The sequence below is a fragment of the Motacilla alba genome, chromosome 5, assembly GCF_015832195.1.
Source record: "Motacilla alba alba isolate MOTALB_02 chromosome 5, Motacilla_alba_V1.0_pri, whole genome shotgun sequence".
In the NCBI taxonomy this organism is placed as follows: domain Eukaryota; kingdom Metazoa; phylum Chordata; class Aves; order Passeriformes; family Motacillidae; genus Motacilla; species Motacilla alba.
This window is the reverse complement of record NC_052020.1, coordinates 17,918,643-17,944,377: the sequence shown is the minus strand read 5'-3', so window position 1 is coordinate 17,944,377 and position 25,735 is coordinate 17,918,643. Positions and strand designations below refer to the sequence as shown.

General features: G+C 48.3%; 2 protein-coding genes and 1 non-coding gene across 5 annotated transcripts in view; 1 reads left to right on the top strand and 2 right to left on the bottom strand.

Moving 5' to 3' along the window:
• Window positions 1–2,136: 2,136 nt before the first annotated feature.
• On the bottom strand, window positions 2,137–15,408 carry RNH1 (ribonuclease/angiogenin inhibitor 1). 3 transcript variants are annotated; one of them, XM_038139231.1, is made up of 11 exons: window positions 15,147–15,276; window positions 14,212–14,370; window positions 11,467–11,572; window positions 9,656–9,826; window positions 7,535–7,705; window positions 6,712–6,882; window positions 5,783–5,953; window positions 5,131–5,301; window positions 4,029–4,199; window positions 3,147–3,317; window positions 2,137–2,930 (listed from the first exon to the last, which is right to left on the bottom strand). In XM_038139231.1, exons 3-11 carry the CDS (start codon window positions 11,550–11,552, stop codon window positions 2,843–2,845), a joined length of 1,371 nt encoding a protein of 456 aa, XP_037995159.1. In that variant the 5' UTR covers window positions 11,553–11,572; window positions 14,212–14,370; window positions 15,147–15,276; the 3' UTR covers window positions 2,137–2,842. The 3 variants fall into 3 exon arrangements, with proteins under 3 accessions (XP_037995159.1, XP_037995158.1, XP_037995157.1); XM_038139230.1 differs by lacking the exon at window positions 14,212–14,370 and having other exon boundaries at window positions 15,147–15,408; XM_038139229.1 differs by lacking the exons at window positions 14,212–14,370; window positions 15,147–15,276 and adding an exon at window positions 13,185–13,291.
• Window positions 15,409–20,589: 5,181 nt separating this feature from the next.
• TRNAA-AGC lies at window positions 20,590–20,662 on the bottom strand. The gene has a single exon. It is a non-coding gene; the product is annotated as a tRNA-Ala (tRNA).
• A 76-nt stretch (window positions 20,663–20,738) lies between these two features.
• Window positions 20,739–25,735, top strand: part of LOC119702190 (USP6 N-terminal-like protein) — an 82,615-nt gene continuing 77,618 nt past the window's right edge. The window contains exon 1 of the mRNA XM_038139800.1: window positions 20,739–20,839. The gene's annotated coding sequence lies outside the window, so the exon portion shown is untranslated. The remainder of the gene's footprint in view (window positions 20,840–25,735) is intronic.

Here is a 25,735-nt window from a genome sequence, read left to right as displayed (position 1 = left end):
GGGCAGCCATGACTTCATATTCCAAAGCAAATAGGAGGTTTGGTTGGGGTATAAACTGTGAGGACAGTAATATTTGTTTAACTGCTTCTGACAATGTTAACTGGAACTCTGTGACTCCCAGCTCAAGATCATATGCTGTAATGAATAAAAATTTACATTTATTGTAGAATCTGAGACTTCTAGCAGAAACCTGAAGTTTTACTATAACCTAAACCACTGTTGCTGTTACTGAGGTCCAAAATACAGACCTCTTTTCTCTGAATTGAAGACCTCTGGGACATGTCTTTTAAAGTTCTCATATTTGCTTAAAGTCATACTTTTTTTCTTAATCTTCTATTTTGGCTGCATAATTTTGTCCTAAAGCTTCATTATATAAGGTGAAACTCAGCCTTTATTTGTAGAAAGTCAGTACTTGCAAACCACTGAATCAGGGGGTGCAAACGTTTGCTGTGAGAACCAGGATGTGACTGCAATGTCCCAGGAACTGCTGAGTTCTCCAGCTGTGATCTTGCTATGAGTAAGGCTTTGCCCACCAGCCTACTACCTAGTCCACATGAAAGGTTTGTGACTCAGTTCCTGACTACTTTAGTTTAAAATGCTGACTACCCACACATCTAAAATGCAGAAGCAAATTCCTGTGTCTTTCAGGTCTCCCAAGTTCACAGTTGTGACGAGGTTTGTCAGGGAAGTGAGCTGGACCAACAAATGGATGAACAAAAACAAATTAATTTTTAGGAATAGAAATACTTTCTTGAATCTTGTTCATGGGTACAAGTGTCTCTTGCTAAAGTGGCTTGCTCCTGGATGCTGGGGTTTCTACCTGCATTTTGGAGCCAAGCACAGTACCTGATGTTGTCTTAAAGCACAGCACAGGTTCTGAGTGCACAGATTTATCCTCATCCTGGGGAAAATGTAGAGCTTGACCAGGCTGGTCTGGCCTGAGATGCCCTGAGCTCATGAGGAGGCAAAATATGGCTCTTGTGGTTTTCCTTTCTGTGGCTGGCAGCTGGACACGTGGCATTTGCTGCAGAGACTTTTCCAAATTGTCTGCATTTTTGGAGGAAATGCAAAGCCACTCTGGGATCAAAGGCAGCTGTGGACTTCACCCCTGGTGGGAGCAGGCTGTGCCAGGCTGAACGCCCCCAATGCAGCCATGGTGGCAGACCCTTCCCAGTGCTTATCTGCCCGAGGGGGAGGAACAGGAGGCATTTCCAGGCATTGCAGCTGCAGTGCAAGAGCCGAGTGCCCGCCCTCGGGTAGCCAGGATAGGGAAAATCCACTTCTGTTTGCTGTGTCTTTTTAGAGGGCTGTTTTTACACCTTCCTGGATGCCTGATTTTTCTGGCTCTCCCTACACATCTCTTTACCCTCTGGAGCCCTGTTTTCTCCCCCTGCATGAAATTAATCTGGGCATCTGTGCATGCCAAATCCAGGAGACACCATGAACTGAAAAGCCTGTTTATGAGCCCCTTAGAATGGGTAAGTTTTTATTCATGGAGAAGACCAAAGCCAAAAGGAGTGTGTTTTTAGCATTTTGGGCAGCTATGAGAGACATGCCTTGAGGAAAAAACCAAATCCTATCCTTCACACCTGCCTGAAGACACAAGTAAACTATTTCTCATGCACCATTTTAGGTTTTGAAGGCTACTGTAGAAACTGCTTGGGTCTAATCTTCTAGGACAAGGAAAAGCCAGTTGTGGCCTCTAGAGGATGAATGTGAGCAGCAAAAAGCAAAGCCTAGAGAACACCTTTACCTTGGGTGCCACACAGACTTTGCCAGTGAAGGAAACACCAAGTGACCACTCCAGGAAGACACACTGGGGAATGGGATTTTTTTGGCATTCGTCCTGCAAGGCCAGCCAAGGACAGTGCCAGGCTTGCCATCTATATTTTTAAATCCATATTCTTTTGTGGTTTAGGTGTGCAGCAATTGCATTTTCTGTTGGAACAAGGGTTTATTACAACTCTGGGCACAAAACCCCAGTGTCCCCTGAAAAGTGAAATGTCTTCTAGGCTTGTTCTTTACCTAAAGCCTTGACTAATACCACCTGGCATGTTTCAGCTAGGGACTTACCAAAAACAAACAAGTAAAACAAGGTCTTGGTAGTGTTGCAGTTCACAAATAACTACATTGGTCTTAAAGGAGAAATATACAGATATATTTTATTTTTATAAGTAGAAAAATTAAGTATAAAGTTCCTGTAGAACTACTCTTTGCCAGATCAAACATATCAATCATTTAATAATTTCCCATACTAGCAGAAATGCACACAGCATCTTTTGTTTGTAGGAAAATCACTTTTCAAAGGACGTGAATTTTGACATTACACAGCTGAACAGCTGCTCATTTATTTTTTCTCTAGTGCCTTGGCCACCACTGCTTTTCCAAGAACTCTTTTAGGGGAAGACAGGGGAGAGCTCAATTTTAGATTAAAAACATTTAGGTTTTTTTGAAAGTCTTCCCCAGAGACCTATCAAAAGCACCACCCAGTAACAATACAGTGGGTAGTTCTCTTGCCTTCAGAAAGGAGCTCTCTTTAAAGCCCAACTAATTTGTTAGAAGGGATTATAGGATTAAAGAGCTCCTAAAGGCTAGAGACCCACTTCTACAAGACAGTAATTGTTTATTTCAGGGACAGTGATGCTGCAGCTTTCATGAGTCTCAGAGTTAGTACATCCAGAGACGCAGAGAAGGTCTATCAACTCCCCAGACACCCACTCAGGGAATCCACAAATGGTTTTGGTACAAGAAAATTCCCTATTAAGTTAATTAGTTTTACGTATGAAAAATTCAGATTAAGAAGAGGACATTGCTTTGACGTTGTTCTGCAGGCAGTCACCACTCATGAAATGATCTTCACTTCAGGCTTGGACTCTTCCAAGGCTCTCAGTTCATCATCCACTTCAGAACTCCACAAAATGTCATACAAACTACACCAAAACAAAAAGGCAAGCGAGGTTTAGTGAGCATCCTCCTGTTAAGGGAAGAGAAAGATGCACACCTGGCCAGTATGGGAAGGTCATATGCCAGGAAGGGCCACGTCTAGCGTTAAGAGCAGCCAGAAATTGGCTTTACAGCCTAGGACCCCCTCAGTCCCTTACCAGCACCAGCCTCCCACCCCTGCCAAGACTACCACCATCTCTCACATTAACTGCTGCACGTTGCAGCTGGGCTTCTTCAAGGCTTCACAGATCTTCCTGATGCCTTCGTCTTCCAGAGGGTTGTAGCTCAGGTCCAGTTCAGTGAGGCACTGCTTGGTGGCCATGACGGTGGCAAGGGTGGCACAGCAGCCTGCTGTCAGGTCACAGTTCCCCAGCCTGCAGGGAGAGGAGGGAGAGGCCAGCACAGTGAGCCCTGGCTCCAGGAAACCCTGCCCACACCCGGGCAGCAGGTGGGGACATCCCCAGAATGGACCAGAGATCCGGGCAAAGATGGCATCTCCAAGACATCAGCAGGGGCTGGCCTGTGGTCTTGCCACAAAACACCTGAACACCTCAAAGGCCTTCCTAAAGCATAATAGCATGTGGCATAGAAGGAACCCATTGAAGTTATTCCCAATTTCACCATCATGCATCATCTTCTCTTATTACTATACTTGAGACCTGCAAACACCTCTCTAAACAGGGCAGCTGAGGCCTCTCAGTTGATGATGAAGTAGCTAAGTGATCAAAAGACACTTTCTGGGACAGACTTGCAAGTCTTACTGATGTCTCCCATGACCCGTCTGCTTCACTCACTCACTGTGAATTCAGGCATCAGAGCACAGCTCCGGCTCCTGTCCAACAGCATGGAGAGAACAAGCACTGAGCATCACACAGCCCAGAGCTGGGCCCAGCTGGGAAGGAACAGGCTCATGGGGAAGGCAAATCCCACCCCAGGGCTGGAGGCGATGCTCCAGCTGGCTGCCTGCTCCTTCTAGTGAGGCTGGACCAGCACTTGTGCTGGCACCCATATGGACCATGGAAGTAGAAGACAAAGGGTGAATTCAGACAGCAAGAAAGAAGACAACTTCTGAGTCTGCACCTTACCAGAGGGACTGGATGTTGCAGTTGGGGTGCATCAGCCCTTCACACAGGAGCTCCACACCTGCATCTCCCAGCTTATTCTCGCCTATGTGCAGTACTTTCAGGTGCTTGTTGGTGCTGAGAGCAGAGCTGACAGCCTTGCAGCAAGCAGTGGTGAGCCCACACTCCCTAACCCTGCAAGGCAAAAAAGTGAGATGAGATCTAGGTGGGACACCTAGAGACTATCAGGCACCATTCACTTCTTTACATTTATTTAAAAGGAGCCCAGACAGTGGGAACAGAGGAACCAGGGCTTTCCTGCAATCGCTGCACTCCTCACAATGCCTGTCTGCTCAGTCCTTTCTAGGCAGCACCTCTCCCGCTCTTTATATGGGATGTCTGTCTTGGAGTGTGCACCTAGGAAAGGCACCTGCCCAAGAAGCACAGGAGCAAAGAAGAATGAAGTGTGCTGCTCTAACACTGTTGGCTCCACTGTGCACTCCTGAGGCACCCCATTGACTTCCAGGCATCCAGGGCAAGAACCCAGCTGGGAGCAATAGCTGAATCTGCAATGTAGGAAAATTCAAGTTCTAAGTGAAAGAATGAATTGCCTCTCCTAGACCATCCCAGCCTAAAAGGTGAGACAGTCAACAGGACAGGATGATGAGAAATGTTTAATGTCACTAGAGCTTTCTTTTGTCTCATTAGTGAGAGAGTTTAGCTCCAGTGGAGAACCTGAGATACTTGATCACAGCACTCATTTTGCTATTTCATCAGGCCTTCCAGACTTCAAAAGTCTCTTAACTGTCATTTGTTGCATGATAAAGGAATTAATTAGAAGCTCTGCAAGTGATGCTTGGTCTCCTTTTGGTTGTAACAGGATAACTGTGATGGGGCACATCTTCAAAGTGTCTATAAGTTTAGAAATACAAATCCTTTTAAAGTCTTTAAGTCTAGAAAAGCCCTTTTTCACTGTATAAATCCTTTCAGTAACAACCAGCAGGAGTTGCTTATGGAACCATTGCAACTGAGGATCTATCTGGGTGGGCATTACTTCACCTTACATCTTTCTTCAGTGAGGCCTCCAAAGAAGGCAGCAGATATGTGAAACTTGACAGCAGCTCACCATAGCTCCTGAAGTTTAGATTTGGGATCCTTGAGTGCCTGACAGAGCATTTCCATCCCTGAGTCTCTCAGGTTATTGTCTATCAGACTGATCTCTGTGAGGGTCTCCTTTGTACTGATGAGTCTGGAGAGATCTTTACAGCTAGCACTTGTGAGATCACAATCCCATAACCTGCAGGGAAGAACAAAATGTTATTTTCTCCCAAGAATAACTTAGATTAGAAAACAGAGTCATGTTTTAGTATTCTGAATTTCGGGTTACATTGTCTCATTTTCTTGTATCCTTTCATACATCATACCACACAGCTTCCTCCTTTCCTTACTTTCCACTTGCTGCACCAAAAGCTCTGCTTGTAACAAAAAGAGAAATATGCAATTCTAGTAGGCAGCTAATTCAATTGAAAGCCAAGACAATGCCATCATAAACTGCTATTTGCCCTCTCACCAGAATTTGATCCAAGCAATTTCAGTGTGGTCCTACTTGTTCATGGTGTTCTCCACCCAGTTTTTGGGAATTAACTGATTTGCAGCTGAGACATTTTTTTGACCATAACGGGTAAATGAGAAATTTCCACTTTGGAGCAAATCAGAAGCACAACCCAAACAGCTCAGAAGCTGCAGAAGGGATATAAGAAACCTCTGCCCACCCTTACCACAGCTTCTGGATTTTGCAGCTAGGATGCATCAGTCCTTGGCACAGCAGAGCCAGACCGGAGTCTCCGATCTTGTTGTCCCCCACAGAAAGATCCATCAGAGATGACTTGTTCCTGAGAACAGCACTGATGTCCATACAGCTATCGCTGGTTATGCCACAGTTCTCCAGGCTGCAGGAAAAAGCACAGTTGGAGTTGCTGCTCCAGACCCACCCATGTTAGATACACTCCAATACCCCAGTTCAGACCGAGAAGGGTCCTTGCTGCAAACCAGTGCAGCTCAGCCAGGCACTGCTACATCCTGCAAAGCTCAGAGAAGATACAGATGTCCAAGATGGGACTCTGGGTGAGACAACACACTGCCCCTGCATATCATGAGGCTGCAGGGCACTTTGACCCAGCCATTCATATGCATTAATGCAAGGATCATTCTTGCCAAACTTCCCTTTGTATCAGTTATCCTTTTTAAGAGGAACTTTTGGCAGTGAGTCCCTGCTGAGCCAACCCCTGCTGAACCTCAGGGGCAAGATAAAATGAATTGTGCTTTTCCCAGAAAGCCCTTCACGGGCTTTACCACAGAAATTAGGCCAAACCCAGCACCTTTGTTTTGTAGCAAAAAAGGGCTCTGAATAAGTATACTCAACAGGCTGGTAATTCCAGTTTAAGAACTAGAGCCACTGAGGGTGATTGTTCCTCTGCTGAGACACAGGTGAGCAGTCTCCTTTAGTAAGTGGTGGTTTAACCTGGAGTGCCAAAAACCCCAAAACTGAAAGCCCCAGACATTTGTGTGCAGTCTCCAGTTACATAAATCTGAGCCAGCCAAAAATCTGGCCTACATTTCAAGCATTCCTGACAATTTTTCCTGTCCTATGGATGGTGTGACTAGCAGCAGCACTAGCTGCCATTAGAGACGACCAGCTCTTCCTTACTGTAGTAGCTCTAGGTTGCAGCTTGCCTCCACCAGGCCCTGGCACAGCTGCTTTACAGCTGTATCTCCCAGCGTGTTGTTGCTCAGGCTGAGCTCCTTCAGGGTGGGCTTGCTTTGCAGAGCAGCATTGAGAGCTTCCACAATATCAGCTGTGAGTTCACAGTACTCCAGCCTGCAAGAAGAAAAGAAGTGCAGGCAAAAAGACAACCCTCCTTACACATCCTGCTACCAACAAGAATCAGCTGAGCCTGGTGTGCGTTAGCCAGGGCAGAAAACATGCCAATGCGAGTTGAGATCAGGCAATGCATAAAACCAGAGATAACTGTAAGTTTTTAATAGCATCCCTCTGCACATTTCAGAAAGCATTAATTCTTAAACTAGATCCCAGGGGACCCTAGCAAGACCAATTTTTACACTAGGCCTCCATTAAACCAGTGTACAGGCAGCTTGGAGCACAGGGCTGAGCTCTGCATTGCAACACCATCAAGAGCCTCAACTCTGGGCCTGCCCAGGGGGAGCTGGGGGCTGCAAACACACCCAGGTCCTGCTCAGTGATGAAACAAGAACCAAGGACAGCAGAATCTGTTGTTTCCTGGGCATCTGAGAGGTCTTGCATTTACAGCCACCACTGCCAAGAGGGGTAAACAAAGCCTATGGGAAGAGACACCTGACTCCAAACCCACAAGATCCACCTGCATGAATAAATATGACAATTTCAGGTAAAACAAGAACAAATTCACACCTGGCAACAAAACTCCTGCTTGTGTCTTGGGAAAAGCAAGCATGGCCTGTGTGATGACCAAAAAAGCCCAGTGACTACTTACTGCAGCTTCTGCAGCTTACAGCTGGGGTTCATCATCCCTTGGCACAGCACCTTCACTCCAGCCGTTCCCAGTCTGTTATCCCCTACATGCAGCTCTGTCAGGGATGGCTGGGCACTGAGGACGGAGCGCAGGGTCTCACAGCTGGCACTCGTCAGATTGCAGTTTTGCAGCCTGCAGGAGACAGGCAGCAGGGGTGAGGGAAATGCACTCCTAGAATTACAGAAGCTCTTCTCACAAAGCTTTGTCTGCTAAGGTTGGAGCATGGGAAGGACACCAGAGCTCTGATGGTGCATAACCCTCTAGGAAGTGATTTGTCCAGGTTAGTACTATTATTTTACAGGTGTGCCACAATATTTCATCAACTACACCTGTGCCACAAACAATAGCTTGCATGCCTCCTTCAGTGTAATCACTTATACAGTATCTCCAGCAGAATAAGGATTCACCCTACAGGAAGCCCCACAACCAGTTTATAGAAGTGGTTTAAATATCAGGAGGCTGACCCCAGAGATAAAGCAAAGGCCTCTTATGATTTTTTGCCCCCTCTAGAAATGTGATCCAGAGTTGGTAGAAGTTAAAATCTCATCCAACCATAGATATAATTTAGTGTAATGGTACAGCACAAGAAGGATCTATGAAGTTGCTCCTTCTGCACTCAGGCTTGGAAAAGTAGCATAGGAACTGTGCTGGTATTGCTATGGGGTGTTTATAGAGTTATTGGATAAGACTTTGGAGCAATGGAGAGGTGTTGTGCAGGGAAGTTTGACTTGGGTTTGGTTGCTCTTTTATTTCCTCTTATTGCTCTTACTTATTCTTTATATTCCTCTTCCTTTTATTTCCTTTTTTATTTGGTTTCTCTTTTATTCAAGACACCTTACCAGAACCCCAAAAATGAACAATTTTTTTTCTATAGAACTGAAAAACCCTAATCCAGGCTGTTATTTGAGCATGTGGAGAACTCTGAAGCCTAGGACAAACTCTCTGAAAAATTACTTAAGTCTTCCAGTACAGAGTACCACAGTTACGTTTTGAAGGTCCATCAGAGAGCTGCAGTTTCATCAGCTTCACAGTCAACTTTCTATTTGCCTGAGTCCTCATTGCAGGAGGCACAGGGTTCAATATCTGATCTAAAAGGCAAATGATATCTACAAGGTATTGTCCTGAGGATCCCAGATTCCCCTCAGGAGCTGGAGGACTCCTGCACCCTGCAGAAGAGATGCTGGACAGAGAAGGCAGAAGCCCTCTTCTGAGGAGCAGAAGCAGCAGGCACTGTCTTTGACTAAAGCTCCTGCACCGGGGCTGCTGAGGGGGCTCCTGCACTTATGCTAATGTGCTGGGGTGCCTCTATAAAATGCCTCCCAGAGCCAGGGAACTCTCCAGTTTGCTGCATTCTGATGATCACTGAACGATGATAGACCCTGGCCTGGCTCCCCCACTCCCTGGGGCTCAACCTCAAAGGCATCTGATGTGAGTCCTTCACTGAATTTGAGGGGAATTTTCCACAGGTGAGCACCTTGTACATACTCCTTTAGGTTTGTGTGCTCGTGAGTGGGAATATGCTATAGCAAATGGACTGTGACTGTTGCTGTCCTGAATTCTTAAGTACTTTAGATATATGTTAGGCCTGTGAGTTACATGATAGTAAATTCTATATGAACGTTTGTTAAATTCTTTAACTCAAGCTATTAATCAAGTTGATTAACAACTGTCAAGTTCATTAGCTTAAATAGTTAAATTTAACTTTTAATTTAAAAATTAAAAGTTAAAACTTTCAGGCCTTAAGTGTTGGTCCAGTCCAGAACTCAGTTTAGCAAGGATTCTGAACCTTGGAATTCAAAAGGACTCTCTTCTTTATTCACCCTTTCCTGTCCTGACCCTTCCCCCTTCGCCCAGCCTCCATGTAGATAATTCTTCAGTTGACATTGGTTATTGACTTTAGATTTTTGTTTGCTTTTTCTCCATGTGCTTTAACCATCTAGTACATAGCAGAGTGAACCTTGTCAACAAATTGCTGTGCTTTCACTTTTATATTAAACCTGCCTTTGCCAGTGATTCTTTAAGAGACCTCAACACACTCATTTGTGACAGCATGATAGAGCAAGACAAGCAGTGGACCTTTACCATAACTTCTGCAGGCTACAGCTTGGGGTCAGCAACCCTTTACACAGGTATTCAACACCTGCGTCTCCCAGCTCATTGTTGTTCAGCTTCAGCTCTGTGAGGGATGGATTTGTATTGATGATGGAAGAGAGATCCTCGCAGTTACTGCTGGAGAGATTGCAGTCATCCAACCTGAAAGACAAGGAGAGAAGGAGCACTTTAGTCCTCAGCGTTCCTCTGCTCTCCCTGGCTGGAGCACTGCTCATGAAAGCAGAGCAGGCAATGTTCCTGCGGTTCTCGGGACGCCTCCGTAAGTATGTGCAGGACCTGCTGGGTGCTGAATGGCCCAAACCAAGGTGCGCTCTGGGCTGCACCACAGGATGGGCTGGACGCCAGCTTCCCAAGCCTTCCTCCTCCTCTGTGCTGCACAGAAGAGGGCACAAATCATCCCCCTACAGCTGGAGGAAGCGCCTCCACTTAAACAGTGACAGTGACAAACCACCTGACAGCTTACAGGCTGTCAGACTGGTTCTGCACGGAGAACTGCAGCCAGCCCCAGAGACACTCATCAGAAGGTTGGTGTCTTGCAGGTGAGTCACGCTGGTTTGCACCATCTCCCTCCAGCAGGAATCTCAGCACACAAACCCTGAGTTTGCAGTTCAGCAGCGGCTTCTCCCACGGGACATCAGCATTCTTCTAGGTGCTACTAAATGAATGAGGGTGAATTTAATTGAAAGGAGAGCCAAGGAAAGGATCAGGAGCACGGGACAGCCAGGGAGGTATAGAGGGAGGCAGAAAAGACACAGAGCAAAAAGAAGGTGTCATTAAGAACCATAGAGCCCCAGGCACAGCCACAGCCAGGAGTGCCAAAAGTTGCCTGGTCATTTCTCCTTAGACAACAGTATGAAAACTGAGGCTCTATGAGGGTTCTCCTTCCCTACCCCCGGCAAGAAGACATGACTGCCAATGGGATCATGTTCAACACTGATGAAACAATCCCTGCAGCAGTCACCCTTACCCACTGCCTCTGGAGGAGCCCAGCCTCTGCCCAGGAGACAACCATCCCACTGCCTTCTGCCACCCAAGGCAAGCCTTAGGAAGTCAAGGCCAGGCCTGTGAAATTTTGCCTGCAAAAGGCTCCTTTGCAAAACAAAAGGAAGTTGCCCTCACAGGTCTGATGCCCTCCGAGGCATTGCTGGCATGAAGTGGCCCATCCTCTCCAGCCCCAGCAGGATGATGCCATCCCATGATGTGTGAATTCCCAAACAGCAGAGGGGAAAGATTGCAGTAGTAACTCTTCTGGGCCCTGTCCTACACCTTATACCCCAGGAGATGGTTCTCTCCCATTGTTTGCTCAACAAACAAGGCTGGTACTTCTGAAAGTCAAATGAGGAATTAAAAGCTGATGGCACACAGCTTGTACCTGACTACTGAAGGCAAAATCACTTGACAGCATCAAGCCTGGAACCCAAAGAGTGTGCAACCTAATAAGCACAGAGAGATGTCTTCTCCCTCTTGAGAGACAAAGGCAGAATAACCAAAATGGTGGTCAAGTATTTAAATCACATTACCTAGCTGAGCCTTATGGCACACCAAGAAACAGAGCAACATTACTTCATACCAAAGGATATTTATCTGTAGTTGAAAAAGCTTTGCAAGAGGATGGGGGTTTATCCACTCTTTAAATTAACTTTCTGGATAAAAATAGGTAGAATCATTCCTGTTGTTGTGCAATTTCTAAGTCCCAGGTCAAACAGTTCTGAAGATGAAAAGTACAGGAGAAAAATGCAACAGTTCTTATTCAAAAGAGAGGATACACAACTAGTTAGTACCTGATGGTTTTGCAGGATTTCATTGTAGTCAGAAGTTCAGCCCATCTAGATGGACTCATCTCTTCACACTGGATGTCAAGCTCCATTTTGACAGTTGAGATAAGACCTGAAAATTAAAACAAAATAAAACCACCTTTTTTTTTTAATTGACTGAGAAGCAACAATGTTCTTCACTTCCCCCAGCTCTCAGCCATGAGTCATACTGTACAAAGGGGACGGATTATAATTTTCCAAAACCTGTAAATGGCAGTATAAGGCCAGAAGAGTTGAAATGGTTTTGTCTGGAACTTGGAAAGGCCTTCCTCTGAGAGGAAAAAAGCACAGGAATCCTGATATGGCAAAAGCCTGTTATCTGGAGGCTGCTTGTGTGAGAATAAGACATTCTCCTTCCCCCTCCAAGGGAGCTTAACCAGAAGGAGCTTTATAGGGGCACTGGTGCTCCTCACTATTGCACTACTGAGCCACACAGACACCAAGTTCCACCAGCATGGTACACCTGACCCATTGTGGACCCTCAAGCTGTACTTAAACTTGGGGTATTTTTGAGATAATTTGAGTGAATGAGGATGATGAGCATGGGAACTGCTTGGGCTCCAATTAAAGATCCTGCTGGACATGTGTCTGTATGTGAAAAGTGGAACTTGCACGGATGGGAGAAGTGTTTCTCCACAATTCAATATCCAAGGTTTGAAAGATCACTCTGGTCTGGCAAATCCAAGTACAGAGAAGCTGGTAAGCATATTTTTGTTGTTGTTGTTTGTTTAGTTTGGTTTGGGGTTCTTTTTTTTGTTTTTGTTTTTTTGTTTTTTTGTTTTTTTTTTTTTTTTTTTTTTGTTCTGCAGTCAAACTGCATTTCTGAAGTGATGTAAACACAGCACTGTGGAGAACGGCTCCAGATAAACGTGCACAAAAACATGCCAAGGCCAGGAGCTGAGCTCTAGGTTTAGTCTACAAGGGATGGGGTTAAGGGCAACGCTGTAGTAGGTGACAAAATGCAGCCTTGGTCTCCTGGTTTGGCCAGCATGACTCAGACTACAGGGCATGAAAAAGAAATAATCCCTGAGCTATCCCATCGGAATGCGAGCTGCAGGAAGCCACCGTCTTCCCTCGTTCCAGTCCCCTCCTGCCGCCGTACCATCGCGGGGACCCCGAACTGGCTTTTCCCAGAGCCCAGCTGGGTGCCAGCTCCCGTCAGGTCTCACCCTCACCAAGCCGGGCCCCCTCGTGTGGCGGGGCGGCGCTCGGCAACCGCGGCCGCAGCGGGACACGGCGCCAGCGGATCGTGAGCTCCCGGCCGCTGCCCTTCCCTTCCCAACGCGAGCGCTGCCGGGAATCCCGGCCCACGGCCTCCGTGGGATCGCACCACAGCCCCACGTGTCGCGGGGTGATGGGGATCGCAGCCAGCGGCGACACGCGAGGGGACAGTGGCGGCCGGACTGTCACAGCCCTCCCCGCGTCGCTCGGGCACTCCTCCGTTTTATCCCCCGCCCGGATCGAGAAAGGGTTCTTCCCCCAGCCCCGAGTTCTTCCTGCGAGCCGAGGGGAGATCCCGTTCGGGGTCCCGGGCAGCGGCCCGGTCCTATCCCGAGGCGCTGCCGCCCCTGCCCGGTCCCTCCCGCCCCGCCGCCTCCCGCACCGCAAGCAGCGCTTTTCCCTCCCAGGCTTTCTTCCTTCCCGGCTCCCTCCGCCCCGGCCCGGCCCGCTTCCCCAGCTCCTACCGCCGCGCCGCCACCGCGCAGCTGCCGCCGGCTCCGGCCCGGCTCCGCCTCGTATCGCGGCGGGGAGGAGCAGGATCTGTCCCTCCTCCCCTTTTTCCCTTTCTTCCCCCCTTTCCTCTTTCTCTCTCTTTTTCTTCCTCTTTTCTCTCCGTTTTCCCCGTCTCATTTTTTTCCTGCCCTCTCTGACACTCAGCGCCCTTTCCCCTCCCTTTTCCATTAGTCTTTCCCTTTCTTAATTTTTCCTGACTTCTCCCTGCTTTCCTCTCCCCCTCTTTCCTTACCTTCTTCCCCCCCCTTTTCCCTTCTTTCTTTTCCCCTCCCCTCTCCTTTATATGTTTCCTTCATATCGCCTTCCTTCCTTTTTCCTCACTTCCTTTTTTCTTTTTCCCTTTTTACTTTCTACTTTTCTCTCATATGCTTCCCCCTTCCCTATTTCTTCCCATTTTTCTCTCCTTCCTTCCTTCCTTCCTTCCTTCCTTCCTTCCTTCCTTCCTTCCTTCCTTCCTTCCTTCCTTCCTTCCTTCCTTCCTTCCTTCCTTCCTTCCTTCCTTCCTTCCTTCCTTCCTTCCTTCCTTCCTTCCTTCCTTCCTTCCTCCCTTCCTCCCTTCCTCCCTTCCTCCCTTCCTCCCTTCCTCCCTTCCTCCCTTCCTCCCTTCCTCCCTTCCTCCCTTCCTCCCTTCTTCCCTTCTTCCCTTCCCTTCCTCCCTCTTTTATCTCCTTTTCCTCCTTCTCCCTTCTTTCACCATTTTCTTTTGTTCCTTTTTCTGCTATCTCTCCTCTTTACTCTAGGTCTTCCCTCTTTTTCATCTCACCAACTTCTCTATTTTTATCGTCTTTTTCCTCCCTTCCCTTTTACACCTATCTCCTGTTGCCCTTTTTTTTCCATCCACCCTGATCTCCCTGATGCTCTTCCCCCCTGAGCAGGAGCACTGGGATACACAGGAAACAAGGCAGGAGAAGCAGAAATCCCTATAATGAGGGGATGTACAAAGGGTGGGAGTATCAAACATAAAATGAGGTAGTGTACCAGCCAGCTGGGAGAGCAACCTCTGCTGTGTGCCGGGACCTGGAGCACGATGGGAATGCAGAATGCAGGCAGCTCACCCAGGGCAGAGGCACCGTGGCAAGGTCTCGGCTGGGGGAGACAGGACTTCCCGCGCGAGCTCGGAACTAGGAATTGTTTGAACTGGAAACAGCAAAGATATCTTCAGTGGACTCCCTGACTTCCAGTTTACAGACAGCTGTGCATGGGGGCCAGCTTGGAGGGCCTGGGAAGTCCCTGCTCCCCATCCCTGTCACCAGTCCTATCCACGACGCGTTGCCTCATTAGCACACCGCGTTGGGCAGAGAGCTGCACCTCGCTGGCACAAAGGCCTCTCTCTCTGAGCTCTTTGGAACGGAGCTGTGACAGCAGTGGAGGATGGGCGCCTCGGGCTTGTGCTGCTGCCAGGCCTGTTGCCCTCCCGGACTCTCCCCGTGCCACTGCCCCCGCCCGACCCCAGGGACCGGTGGCTGTCCCGCACATCCGCCCCGAGGCAGGGCGAGGGTGGCAGCGCTTGGTCAGGGCTGGAAGGCATTCGTCATCCCTTGGCTCGCTTCCTCCTCCGCCTGCCGGCTACTCCCTGTCTCCCTCCCTATTGTTTCCCGGTAGTTTTAGCCCCGGTAAAAGCTCATTCAGATTTTCACAAGACAGAACAAAGAAAGGTTTCGAAGTGCCGAGAGGCGCTAGGCAACACCCCGACTTGCCTTCCTCCCTCCACTCCCAAAATCTCAGCATCTCCCCCAGCTTTTTCTTCCTACAAACACCCTCTTCCCATAACCCTGGCTCACACAACAGTTCATCTAAGCACAACCAGTTGTTCCCGACAAAGCACGGCTTTAAAATGGTTCCGTGCTCCTCCCCGGAAAGCAGGAGGGAAAGTTTCGGGAGTTTCAGAGCCTGCTTTTGCCGCTGATACGTACCTTGCTGTTGTCGGTTCTGTGCGGGAGCGAGGGGGGCCGAGCTGGCGCCTTCCTGCTGCCGTTACCACGCAACCTCTGCTGTCGTACACATGGTGCCTGCTAGAGGGAGGGAAACAGTTTTGGGCTCTGACGGCTTTTTTCCTCCCGTGGCAGCCCTTCAGGCCTTGCAGAGCAAGCACTGTGCTCACGATTGTGTCTGGCTTGTGATGAAGTAAATGTTGCAAAAAGCCTCTGATGGTGACAGAGGCAGCTTTTACTTCTCGCACCGGATCATGTGGCCGCTTGCCATGGTTTAGCCCAGAGCAAGGGAGTAGTCGCCATTGAAGGATCCATCCAAAAATGAGGCCACCACAGTGTTGAAGTGTGGGTACAGATGATGGAGTTTGCGTAGTCTCTCCATTCTCCAGGCCAGCCTGTCCTGCTGAGCACATTACTGCCTACCTGTCACCTTACCTGGGGGTTCTGCATCCCTCTTCCCAGCAGAGGCTAGGACACAGGCAGCCCCCTGCTTCTGCACAAGCTGAATGCTCACACTGCCTGGAAGGGTCCCTTGGGCACAGCCCTGGTTGTGTCTCCCTAAAACTGCCCCTCAGCAGCAAGCATGGACCTCACTCCTATACCTCCTCCTCCCAAATTCCCGCTGGTTCTTCTCCTCCTCAAGGAAAACCTTGCCATCACTCAAGCTGCATTGCACAATAGCTGCGGGTTGAAGTAGCCTTCCTTCTTCCCCCATTCTCAATGGTGTGAAGATGAATTAATGTTTCAGTAGCCTGCAAATGATCCAGTAGCAGAAAGACAGATTTGTTTTTCCCTCCTGTGGCTGCAGATGCTGACAGAAATGATGGTAGAATGATGACCTGGGAAACAGAGCCTTTGTTGATCCACAGGAGAAACACTAGAGGCTTTCCCTCCAGCTGCTTTTATTACCCTTCTCCTGGAGGAGATGGGAACCAATCACCAGGACAGCTCAATGAGCTAAAACCCACCTTTCTCAGTGCCCAGAAGAGAGTTGAAAGCCAGAGAATTCACCTCTTCCCTATTCCCTCTCAGGGGAATCCACACAAAGAATTTGCTAAACAGTCCTTGTGCTTCTGGGTCTGACCTGAAACCTGCTGAAGCACAGGCAAGAGCTTGGGGATGGCCAAGCTCCCAGCTTTGGTTCTTGTTAGGATGCTCCCTGGCAGGAAATGGGGGGGATGCTGTGGCTGGTGAAGGATGTCTCTGCCCTTTTTGCTTGGCACGATGCTTTCAGGAAGACCACTAGTATTAGGAAGAAAGTTTATGCTGGCAGGAGATCCCCCAGTCAACCAGGCAATTTGAAGACCCGACAGCAAAGGTGTCATTTCCTATCCAGCCATTGCTGGCATCTCTCTGCTCGTGTTTCCCTCTTTGCTGCACTTATCAGGAGTCTCTAAAGGACAAAGTCTAGTGTTTGGTAGAGGTTTCAGAGAGGTTTATGTCACGTGGACCTTCTGTAGACCTCCTGCCCTGGGCAAAGCACCCAATACACTCTGGTCTGGTGAAATATTAGATTTGTAAGCCAAATATAGCCTTGCCAAAAGGTTATGTGCTTCTGTCTCCCTGTCAACCCTTTGGCTGCCCTCACTGCAGGGACAACAAAAGGCATCTCTGGAAAAGTCTGTTGCCCTTTCCCCAGCAAGCGGGACCAGGCCATCCTGCTCATCGAGATACACACAGATCCAGAGGAAATGATACAAAATGGGACTGAGAAAGCCAACAGCAAACCAGTGAGAAATACCTGTGTATGTCTGGTCACAGGGACAGTGGAATACTCCTGGCATGGAAGGCACGTTCATTTGGTTATTTGTACAGACTCAGGTTAATTCCTTAAAGTTGCCTTGAGGAGTGTGGCAGTGACATCTGCCCTGTGTTCCCTTCTTTATCACAGTTTCCCATTATCCTTTCTGAGTTCATTCAAACTTATCTCCTCTTTTTTTAGATCCTCTCCCCCTTTTGGTCATTGTAGCAGGGAGGGAGAGCACGGTGATGCCCATCTTGCCCCTGCTGCCTTTGGGCACAGCTGGCATGAAAGCATGAAGTGCAGGTCTTCTGTTCTGGGATCTGAGGAAGTTGAGATGTGTCTCTGCATTTAAGATGACTTCATTTTAAAACTAAATTTATGCACATAACCTTAGAGTAAACTTACAAAAGAATACTTAAATTAAGGCCATTAGTGTAAACTGAAAACTCTGCCTCTTCCCCTTCTAGCAGTTTCCTGTTCTGTCCTCTCCACTCTTATGATGCCTCTGTGCATATACTTAATGGTAATTAAAGACAATAAACTTCTAAGAGTAGTGACAGATCTTTTTCTAACTCGACTATGTGATCCCTACCAGAAAATTCATTCCATAAATTCAGCTGTGGAGATCAAAACAGCAAGTTGTAAGCATGTGCCCAGCTCCATTTGTTGCGGGGAGTGATTTGTTTATATCCTACTTGGTCCATTGCTGGAAGCCATTTGTTCCTTGAGCTTGTGTGCAAACTTAAAGTAAAGCTTTGCAGGGTGACGAAATGCAAAACTTGGGTCATTCCTGAAGAGTCAGTGGGCTGATTAAGCACTGGGGAGAAAAGTATCTGTGGAGCTAGAGTGGAGAGCCTGATACTGTGGCTTAACTGATGTCTCAGGAGCTAAAAAAAATTAAAAAATAAAAGGAGGTCATAAACAGGTGCTGGTAGCAAGCTGTTAGCGAGGTGGTTGAGCAAGGCTTGGATTTTTCAGCAAATACAGGCAATTGCTCACCCTGACTTGCATGCGTGCACACTCACATATGGATGTTCCATACTGTGGCAGCTCATTACAGATTCCCACAAGAAAACCATTAGGGAGGAAATTGTTGATGTTCTGATGTGGTCGCCTTGTTCTTGTAAAAGAAAAGCTGTTGTTTCCATTTTGCCCTGGTTTTGTTTTTTGGGGAGTGGAGAGCATTATAATGAAATAGTGCTGTGAGTGTATGTGTAATATTTTATCCCTGTGGAAACAGTCTTTCACAGCGGGTCCAGAGAAAATGGAGCTCCCAAAAAAAGGAGCTTTCCAGGTATGTTCATCAAGCGACACACCTGCAGAAAAAGTACTGTCAGCGGAATTTTTCTCACACCCCTGCTTTTCTTCATCTTCTGTCTCAGCCCGCCGCAGTGTTTGCCTGCCCGTCTGCAGAGGGCGATGCAGCATCAGATTGACCAGACTTATGGTCCTCTGGTTTTCCCTCATCCCGAAGTTGCCCTTGGTCACCAAGACATTGCGGGGGTTGAGGGCTGGGATGGGGCCATGGCTAGAGGCGAAAACGAGAGGACCAGGGCAGAAACACAGGTGTATTTCACAGCGCAGTCTCCTCATGCCAGCTGTGCAGCAGCTGATGAAATGGGAGACTGCAATGGGTTTCACTTTCCTGCTAAATCCTGCTGCACAGGAAGACTTGAATAATTTGCTGAAACTTTGAAGGCCACTGTATGGACAGCTGGTTATTTCATTAGTTTGCACAGGACTCAGAAGTGTAAGTTTAAATCAGCTTTAAAAAGCAAGAATAAAATCTTGAAGCAAAAAGAACCCCAACAACCATACACTCATCTGGTTTTCAGCCTTAGTTTGCATGTTACCATTGCCTTTTTGCAGAAAGGAATAGTAGACATCCTCTGCCAGTAGAGGCATCTCTCTCTAGTCTCTGTGAGAATACCCATGAGAATTCACGGGTATTTGTGCCCAAAAAAATCAGTTTGTATCCTAGAGTTGCAATGGTTGGAAAATACCTAAAAATGACCACGTACATCCATTAACCCAGCATCACTGCGTTCATCACTAAACCATAGCCCAGAGTTACATCCACACGCCTTTTGAACACTTCCAGAGATGGTGATTCCAACACTTACCTGGGCAGCCTGTTCCAATGCCTGACCATCCTTTCAGAGAATATTTTTTTTCCTAATATCCAATCTAAACCTCCCATGACACAACTTGAGGCCATTTCCACTCATCCTGTAACTTGTGACCTGTGAGGAGAGACCCCTTCACTGCACTAAAACTCCTTTCAGGGGGTTGTAGAAGTGATGGGGTCTCCTGAGCTTCCTTTTCTCCAGGCTAAACAACTCCAGTTCCCTCAGCTGCTTCCCATAAGACATGTGCCATAAAAACACCACTGCATCCTCTCTTTAATCCAGTTCTTCCTTGGATTATCAGAATTAATTTGCTGCAAAAGTTTGGGGTTGGGATATTTTGGAGTCTCCTCAGGTATAGGCTGGGGCTGGTGAGCAGCTTGAAAGCTGAATTTCATTCTTTGTCACTGAAATTTGCCAGGAAGGTAATTTCCTTGTGCATGTAACTGAGGAAAGTGCTCAGAATTGTTTTCTTCCATTGATTCCCAGTTCAGTTTGTGGTAGGGATGGAAATGCCAGCTGAGTGTAATCCTGTGAGGTTGGTTTTTTTCCTATGATACACCATCAGTTTTTAAAAACAGGTTCTCTTTTTTTAAAAGCTTTTGGTTGCTCATTGGGGCTTGTTGCAGTAGAGTAGGAGCAGAATATGAAGCACTTGCTTGAACTTTGCACCTGGATAAATTCAGGGAGCAAAATCTTAACCTTTTTTTAAAATAAATGGCACCTACATCAATGACTCCTTGAGTTTGTTTTTTTTTTATTTCTTCTTAAATTTACAGAAGACAAGCAAGTGTTTTGGCTCTACCAGAGGTCTCCAGGTGAAGGGATCTCTAAATGCTTTCCTGCTCTTGGGTGGGATGAGAAAGGGAGGGCTGGGGCCAGAGCTGTGTGGGAAGAACTGGATGCAGTGGGTGCTGCTCACTGTCATGGCCTCGTCCAATATTTAATAGGGAAATAAAAGAGCCTCTTGCAGTGCCAGGAACACACAGGCAGTGTTCTGCCTGCCGTAAGCACGGGACAGGCAAATGTGTGTGTGTAGCTGTACTGGGAGCAGGTGAGGTCACTCGCTCTGCCGAGCCTGGAGGAGACTGAGGGGAGACCTCAGTGCAGTTACAGCTTCCTTGTGAGGGAAACAGAGGGGCAGGCACTGATCTCCTCTCCCTGGTGCCCAGAGACAGGACCCAAGGGAATGGCCTGAGGCTGTGTCAGAGGAAGTTTAGGTTGGATATTAGAAAAAGGTTCCTCACCCAGAGGGTGTTTGGGCACTGGAACAGGCTCCCCAGGGAAATGGTCACGGCACCAAGCCTGACAGAGTTAAAGTGTTTGGACAATGCTCTTAGGCACACGTTGTGTCTCTTGTGGTGTCCTGTGATGGGCCGAGAGTTGGACTCGATGATCCTTGTGGGTCCGTTCCGACTGGGCAAATTCTGTGGTCTTTAAAAATGTCAAGGAAGCAAATAAGAAAATGAGGAATTTAAAAAGGCAAAACCACTAACGCTGTGGTTTGCAATGGAAGCAGGCTGCAGGCTGGCAACCGAGGGCACAAAAAGGCAGCTGGAGAATGCGGGCATCGATCCCGCTACCTCTCGCATGCTAAGCGAGCGCTCTACCATTTGAGCTAATTCCCCGCGGTGGTTGTTTTGTTACCCAGAGCAGTGATATTCACTTCTCGCGAGACGCCGTGCGCCGCCGGCTGTTACACGTCCCAGCCGGGGGTCCCAGTGCGCCTGCGCAGGAGCGCGACGGCCGGGGCTCGGCGGCGGGCCGAGCTGGGCGCGCGCCGGGAGCGGAGGATGCGCCCCGCGGTGAGACCTGGAGCGGGAACGGGGCGGGAACGGGAGTGGGAACGGGGACGGGGAAGGAATGGGGACGAGATGGGAATGGGAAGGGGAATGGTGGGGGGCTGCGAAGGGCTGTGTGTTTGGCGGGCAGGATGCGTACGGCTGTGCGTGTGGGGCGGCGGTGCGTGTGGAGGTCAGCGCAGGGGGCTGGAGCGCCCGGCACGGGCTCTGCCGGCGGCCTGGGCCGGTCTTTGAGTCGCGGCGGGGTCAAACCAGAACGAAACAACCAAACAAACCCCCTCCCCCCCAGCCCCCCGTAAAATATCGAGCCCCCACCCCGCCCCCCCAGCCGATGAAGGGCGCAGGAGCTGCCCGGATGACCCCGGGCACTGCTCAGGGACCTGCCCGGCTGCTCCTCACGGCCCTCGGGCACACAGCCCGCACCATCCCTGCGGGGCTCGGGGCGCCGGGGTGCCGCCCGGCCTGGCTTGGGCAGCCCTGGAGCGCCCAGTGCTTGCTGCCATCCGTGCTGGGACATCCGGGCTGGGTCCCCGCCCGTGCCTGGGACAGCTGGGATGCCCAAGAGCCTGGATGAGCAAACCTGCTGCGGGCAGTTAGTTCTCCCCGCCTTGCCTCGCAATGTCTCCTTTGAAAACAACACCCACAGAAGTGAAATCTGGCACCGTGGTGAATCGTGAGGTCTTTTTCTCCGAGAAATGGTTCCGTTTGCTCTTGTGCTCCAGTTGGAGTAGAGTTAAAGGCAGCAATTTCCCTGCTGGACAAGGAAGGAGATGCTGGCTCTGGAGCAGGGAACTTCAGGTGCCTGTTGAAATGGCAGATGGGGGCATGTGCTGGAGTCTTCTGGGGAGCTGCACTGACCAGATGGGATTTTGATGCCCATTTTGGATGCGGGAAAAGGGGATGCCCTCAATCAAGGTGTGCATAGCAGAGCAGGTGAGAGCATTGCATCATTTCTCTGCAAGCACTATGCTGAGGAAGATGAAGCTGTTGGTGGGCTTGCAGTGTTTAATTAAAGCCGTGTTCAGTAGTAGCAATATCCAGGACTCAGTTAACCTGTCATTCTGGTAAATATCTTGCCTTGTATTCAGTCACATTTCTTCCCCTCTGATGTTCTTCAGTCAGACAAGACAAAACCCAAAAAGCGTTGATGGACAGTGCAAAATACTTTCTGAACCAAAGTGATTACAAAATAACCATGTTGTATAACCTCGGTGGTGGCTGCTTAACACCTAGCAATGTGGAGAGTCCTGGGCTGAGCTGGCCAGGCTGCAGGCAGTGATCCTGGTCACCAAGTCACTGCAATTCACTGAGCCAGCAGGGAATTAGGTGAAAGTGATGGGACTTGCTGTGGCTTTTGCTCCATCAAGTTCCTAGGTGTTTTGCACATTGCTTTCCTGCAGTACATTTCTACTACCTTGGCTGTGTTCAAGCCATCGTTCTGTTGGTTTCAAAACCATTCTCTGCTCAATTTTATACCCTTCCTGAGGGATTTGACTTAGTTCTGCCTGTGATATACAAGTTACTTTTTCTGGATGAATTTGCTGAGCTATCCTCCTCCAGACTATGAATTTCTGATTAAATACTCCTATATATCAACAGCTTTGCAAATGAAATAGGTGCAAAATATTTTTTATTTATTTTACTTGACAGGTTTTGGGCACTGCGAATGAGGTCTGCTTCTTGCAGAGTTTGCCTAATAGGTTCTCTGAATGATACTTTATTGAAATACTTGGAATTTTAAATTTACTCCTCTTTTGTTCTTTTTGACATGTTGCATCTTACTTTAAAGGGCCGGTGAAGCATGACCTCAGAGCTCTTCGGAAACTCTCCTGTCTCTCATTTATCATTTTCACGGTTGTGAGCTTCTTTCTGTGTAGGCTTTTTTTTTTTTTTTTTTTTTTTTGTCAGAGAGAAGATTGGCCAACGAACATGTTCTGAAAGACATGTTTATCTTTAAGAAAAAACCCAACAGCAACTAAACAAGCAAGCAGCCGCACCCATCCAGCAGTATGATTTCTTATCTTGGAGCTTGACTCATGATTTTGATGGCTCCTTACCCTTATTGGTTTTTTTGGAAAGAAAGTAGTTTTTGTAGCTATTCCCCTGGGTGCCACACTGGAGAGCACTTACCCCAGGCTTTTTTTTTTCCTTTTTTTTTCTTTCTTTTTTTTTCTTTCTGATATGGAGTAAACCAGGAGATGCTTGAGAGTCTCTCCTGCTGAGGAATCTTACCTTCAATGCACACAACAGCGTTTCTCCAGCTTGGCTTTGCTAAGTATCAAGCTGGCTCTGTGGAGCTGGAAAATGTGTTTCAGGCTGTGTTTTGCATAGATGCTCTCAGATGTGAGGTTTCACCGCCTGGGTGTTATATGTGTTTTTCCTGTCACGGGGCAGTCTGCCTCTGAATCATGTTGCTGGGAGCTCCTGGCAGAGCAGATGCAGGGGCAGGGGTAAAAGAGGCTTGTCTTCAGCCTTGCTTCGTCAACCCCAGCCACAGCCCTCCCTCATTTGTGCCTTGTTTGGTTTAATAACGGGGTTGTACAGCAGCTTTTCTCACAGCAAAACCTCTTTTCTCCTTTTCTTTAGAATTAAAATCGCTCCAAAGAATGTGTGTTAAGGTGGACTTTGAAACTCAAAGCTTGTCAGTCCTTCACAGTCATGCTGGAGTAATTCCTGTGCTTTCCTCCCCTTCATTTTAATTACAGGGGAGAGAGTAGTTCAGCTCCCACAGCTCAAGCTGCTGGAAGGATATGTCTGTGCTCTGCAAATAAATAAACTTTGTGCTTTCTTTCCCCTTTCTGTCTTCCACTTGCTCTGGCAGAGCTGTGCTCCTGAACAGTGCTGGGCAAGTATTGTTCAGGTGTTGGTGGATCTCTGTTTTGTCCTTGTGCTCCATCCACACTGAGATTTTAGAAGTTGCCTTGCTGGGAATGTACCATCTAAAGAAGCCTGCAGTTGCCCTGTGTGAAGAACAGCCCCCACAGATGCTGAAGTTGCAGAACTGTCAGTGGAGCTTTGTGAAAGGTTGCTTGCTGCATCCCCTTCAGTGGGACATCCCAGCTGTCCATTTTCCTGGGTAGTGCAGGGGTTCTTTAAGGGGCTGGTTCATGCCACGCTGCAGATAGCTCAGCATGGCACTGCAAGAGCTGCTGTGTGGTGGAAGGCAGATTTCTAGAATGTGCAAGATAATCTCGTGTACTGAGAGTAGCAGTCTCGGCTGGTTTGCCACCATACACCTCCCCGTTTGAAGTAGCAGCTGGTATTTCTGAAACAAGTATTCAGACTGGAGTGCTTGCTCTGATTTTCAAGGTGGGTGGGTGCTCTCTGTAGCTGTGGGTTTGCTTTGACCTCCTCAGCTTAAGGTATTTTTAGAGGGACCGGTGTAGATTGTCCCCCTAAGTGTCTGCTCGAGTGCCAGCCACGCTCGCCGGCTCCGCATCCCGCCGGGCTGCTCCTGCGCGTGCCATCCCCCTCTGCACTGCAGAAGAGCTAAATCGAGGTTGCAAGAAAGCTGGCGAGAAGCCTGGATGTTCCTAGAAAGATATTGATTGCCCTGGACAGTTCGGGGTTGTTCCTTTTGTTTCCCTGGCTCTCGTCACGAGGTCGGGCTCGTTCGGGCGGCAGCTCACTGGAGGATGGAGAAACAGTGCCGGCTTTGCGGACTGAGGCTGGAGCGCAGCCATCCCAGCCCGCCTCTCTCAAGTGTTAAGTCTGAAGCAGCCTGCCTGGTAATTCCATTAATGAGAGCCTAGTGCCAGAGAGATAAATGTAATTCCACGGTGAAGCTAACACTCGGGCTTGGAGAGGATTTGCTGGTTCTCCTGGGTGTGCTGCTGTGAGTAATGCACTCCAGTATTACCCACAGACCATGTTTAAAGTCTACATGCCACTGCAAAGACTGGGCAGTGATAAAAAAAAATCTGCTGCTAAATCTTCATGTGTGGAAATCCTTAGTTCCAGAGTGTAGCTGTCTCTTTGCAATGGGTTTTACAGGGAATAAAAGTTTCCTGCTTAACTCCTGACGTGCAGGATGGCACCACGCTAAGCAGCCAGCTGATCCATGAGACAGCTTGCATGGGCTTTGGCCAGAACGAGCTCTCTGTGTATAATCAGTGCAGAACAGAAATTATATACCCTTGGTGCGTCACGCCAGAAAGCTTGCAAGCACCTCAGAGCCAGCCACCACAATTGCAAGTAGCACAAGCTCCTCTACATTTTTGGCAATGAGGTCCATGCTTGAATTCAGAGCTTACGGTCCTGGCTAGCTTGGTTTGATTTCTTTTTGAAGTAATTTTTTCCTGATTTCTCACTTTTCTTAGTTTGATTTGCAGATCACCTCTTCTTGTTTGCAGTTGTATAATACCCTTGTGGCACCATCATCAAGTCTTGTGTTGAAAAGGAATGGTTAATTGGGATATTTTTAGTTCTCCTTGTGGCTTGGATCCTGGAAATCAAACACAGGAGCCAGCACCCTTCAGCTTTCTGCAGAGGAGCTTCCCATGCTGCAGGCAGCAGCTGAGCAATTGTGTCTGACAGGGTGGGAGCTCACAGTGCCAGTGAGCCCCAACGCCGTGTTCAAGCAAACAAATTGCTTGCCTCATCTTCTGGAGCTTAGTGAAGGATTTTCCTTGTCATCAGTCCAAGGTGGGGGAAAAAAGTTCAATGAAGAAGAAGCAGGTGCTGGGGATGCTCAGCCCCTTTTGTGTCCCCATCACTCCAGCTTTGCCTGAGTGTCCACCAGTACATAGCTGATCTCCTTTGTTAGGACTTGAGCCGCTGCTGGAGTCCTGACAGGAGAACTAAAGCCAGCTTGCTCAAAATGCTTGTTTGTTGGTGTATTCAGCAGCTTGCTGGTGCCTCTTGCTGCAAAAGGTGTGGGGGAGAGTGGCTCGTTGAGCA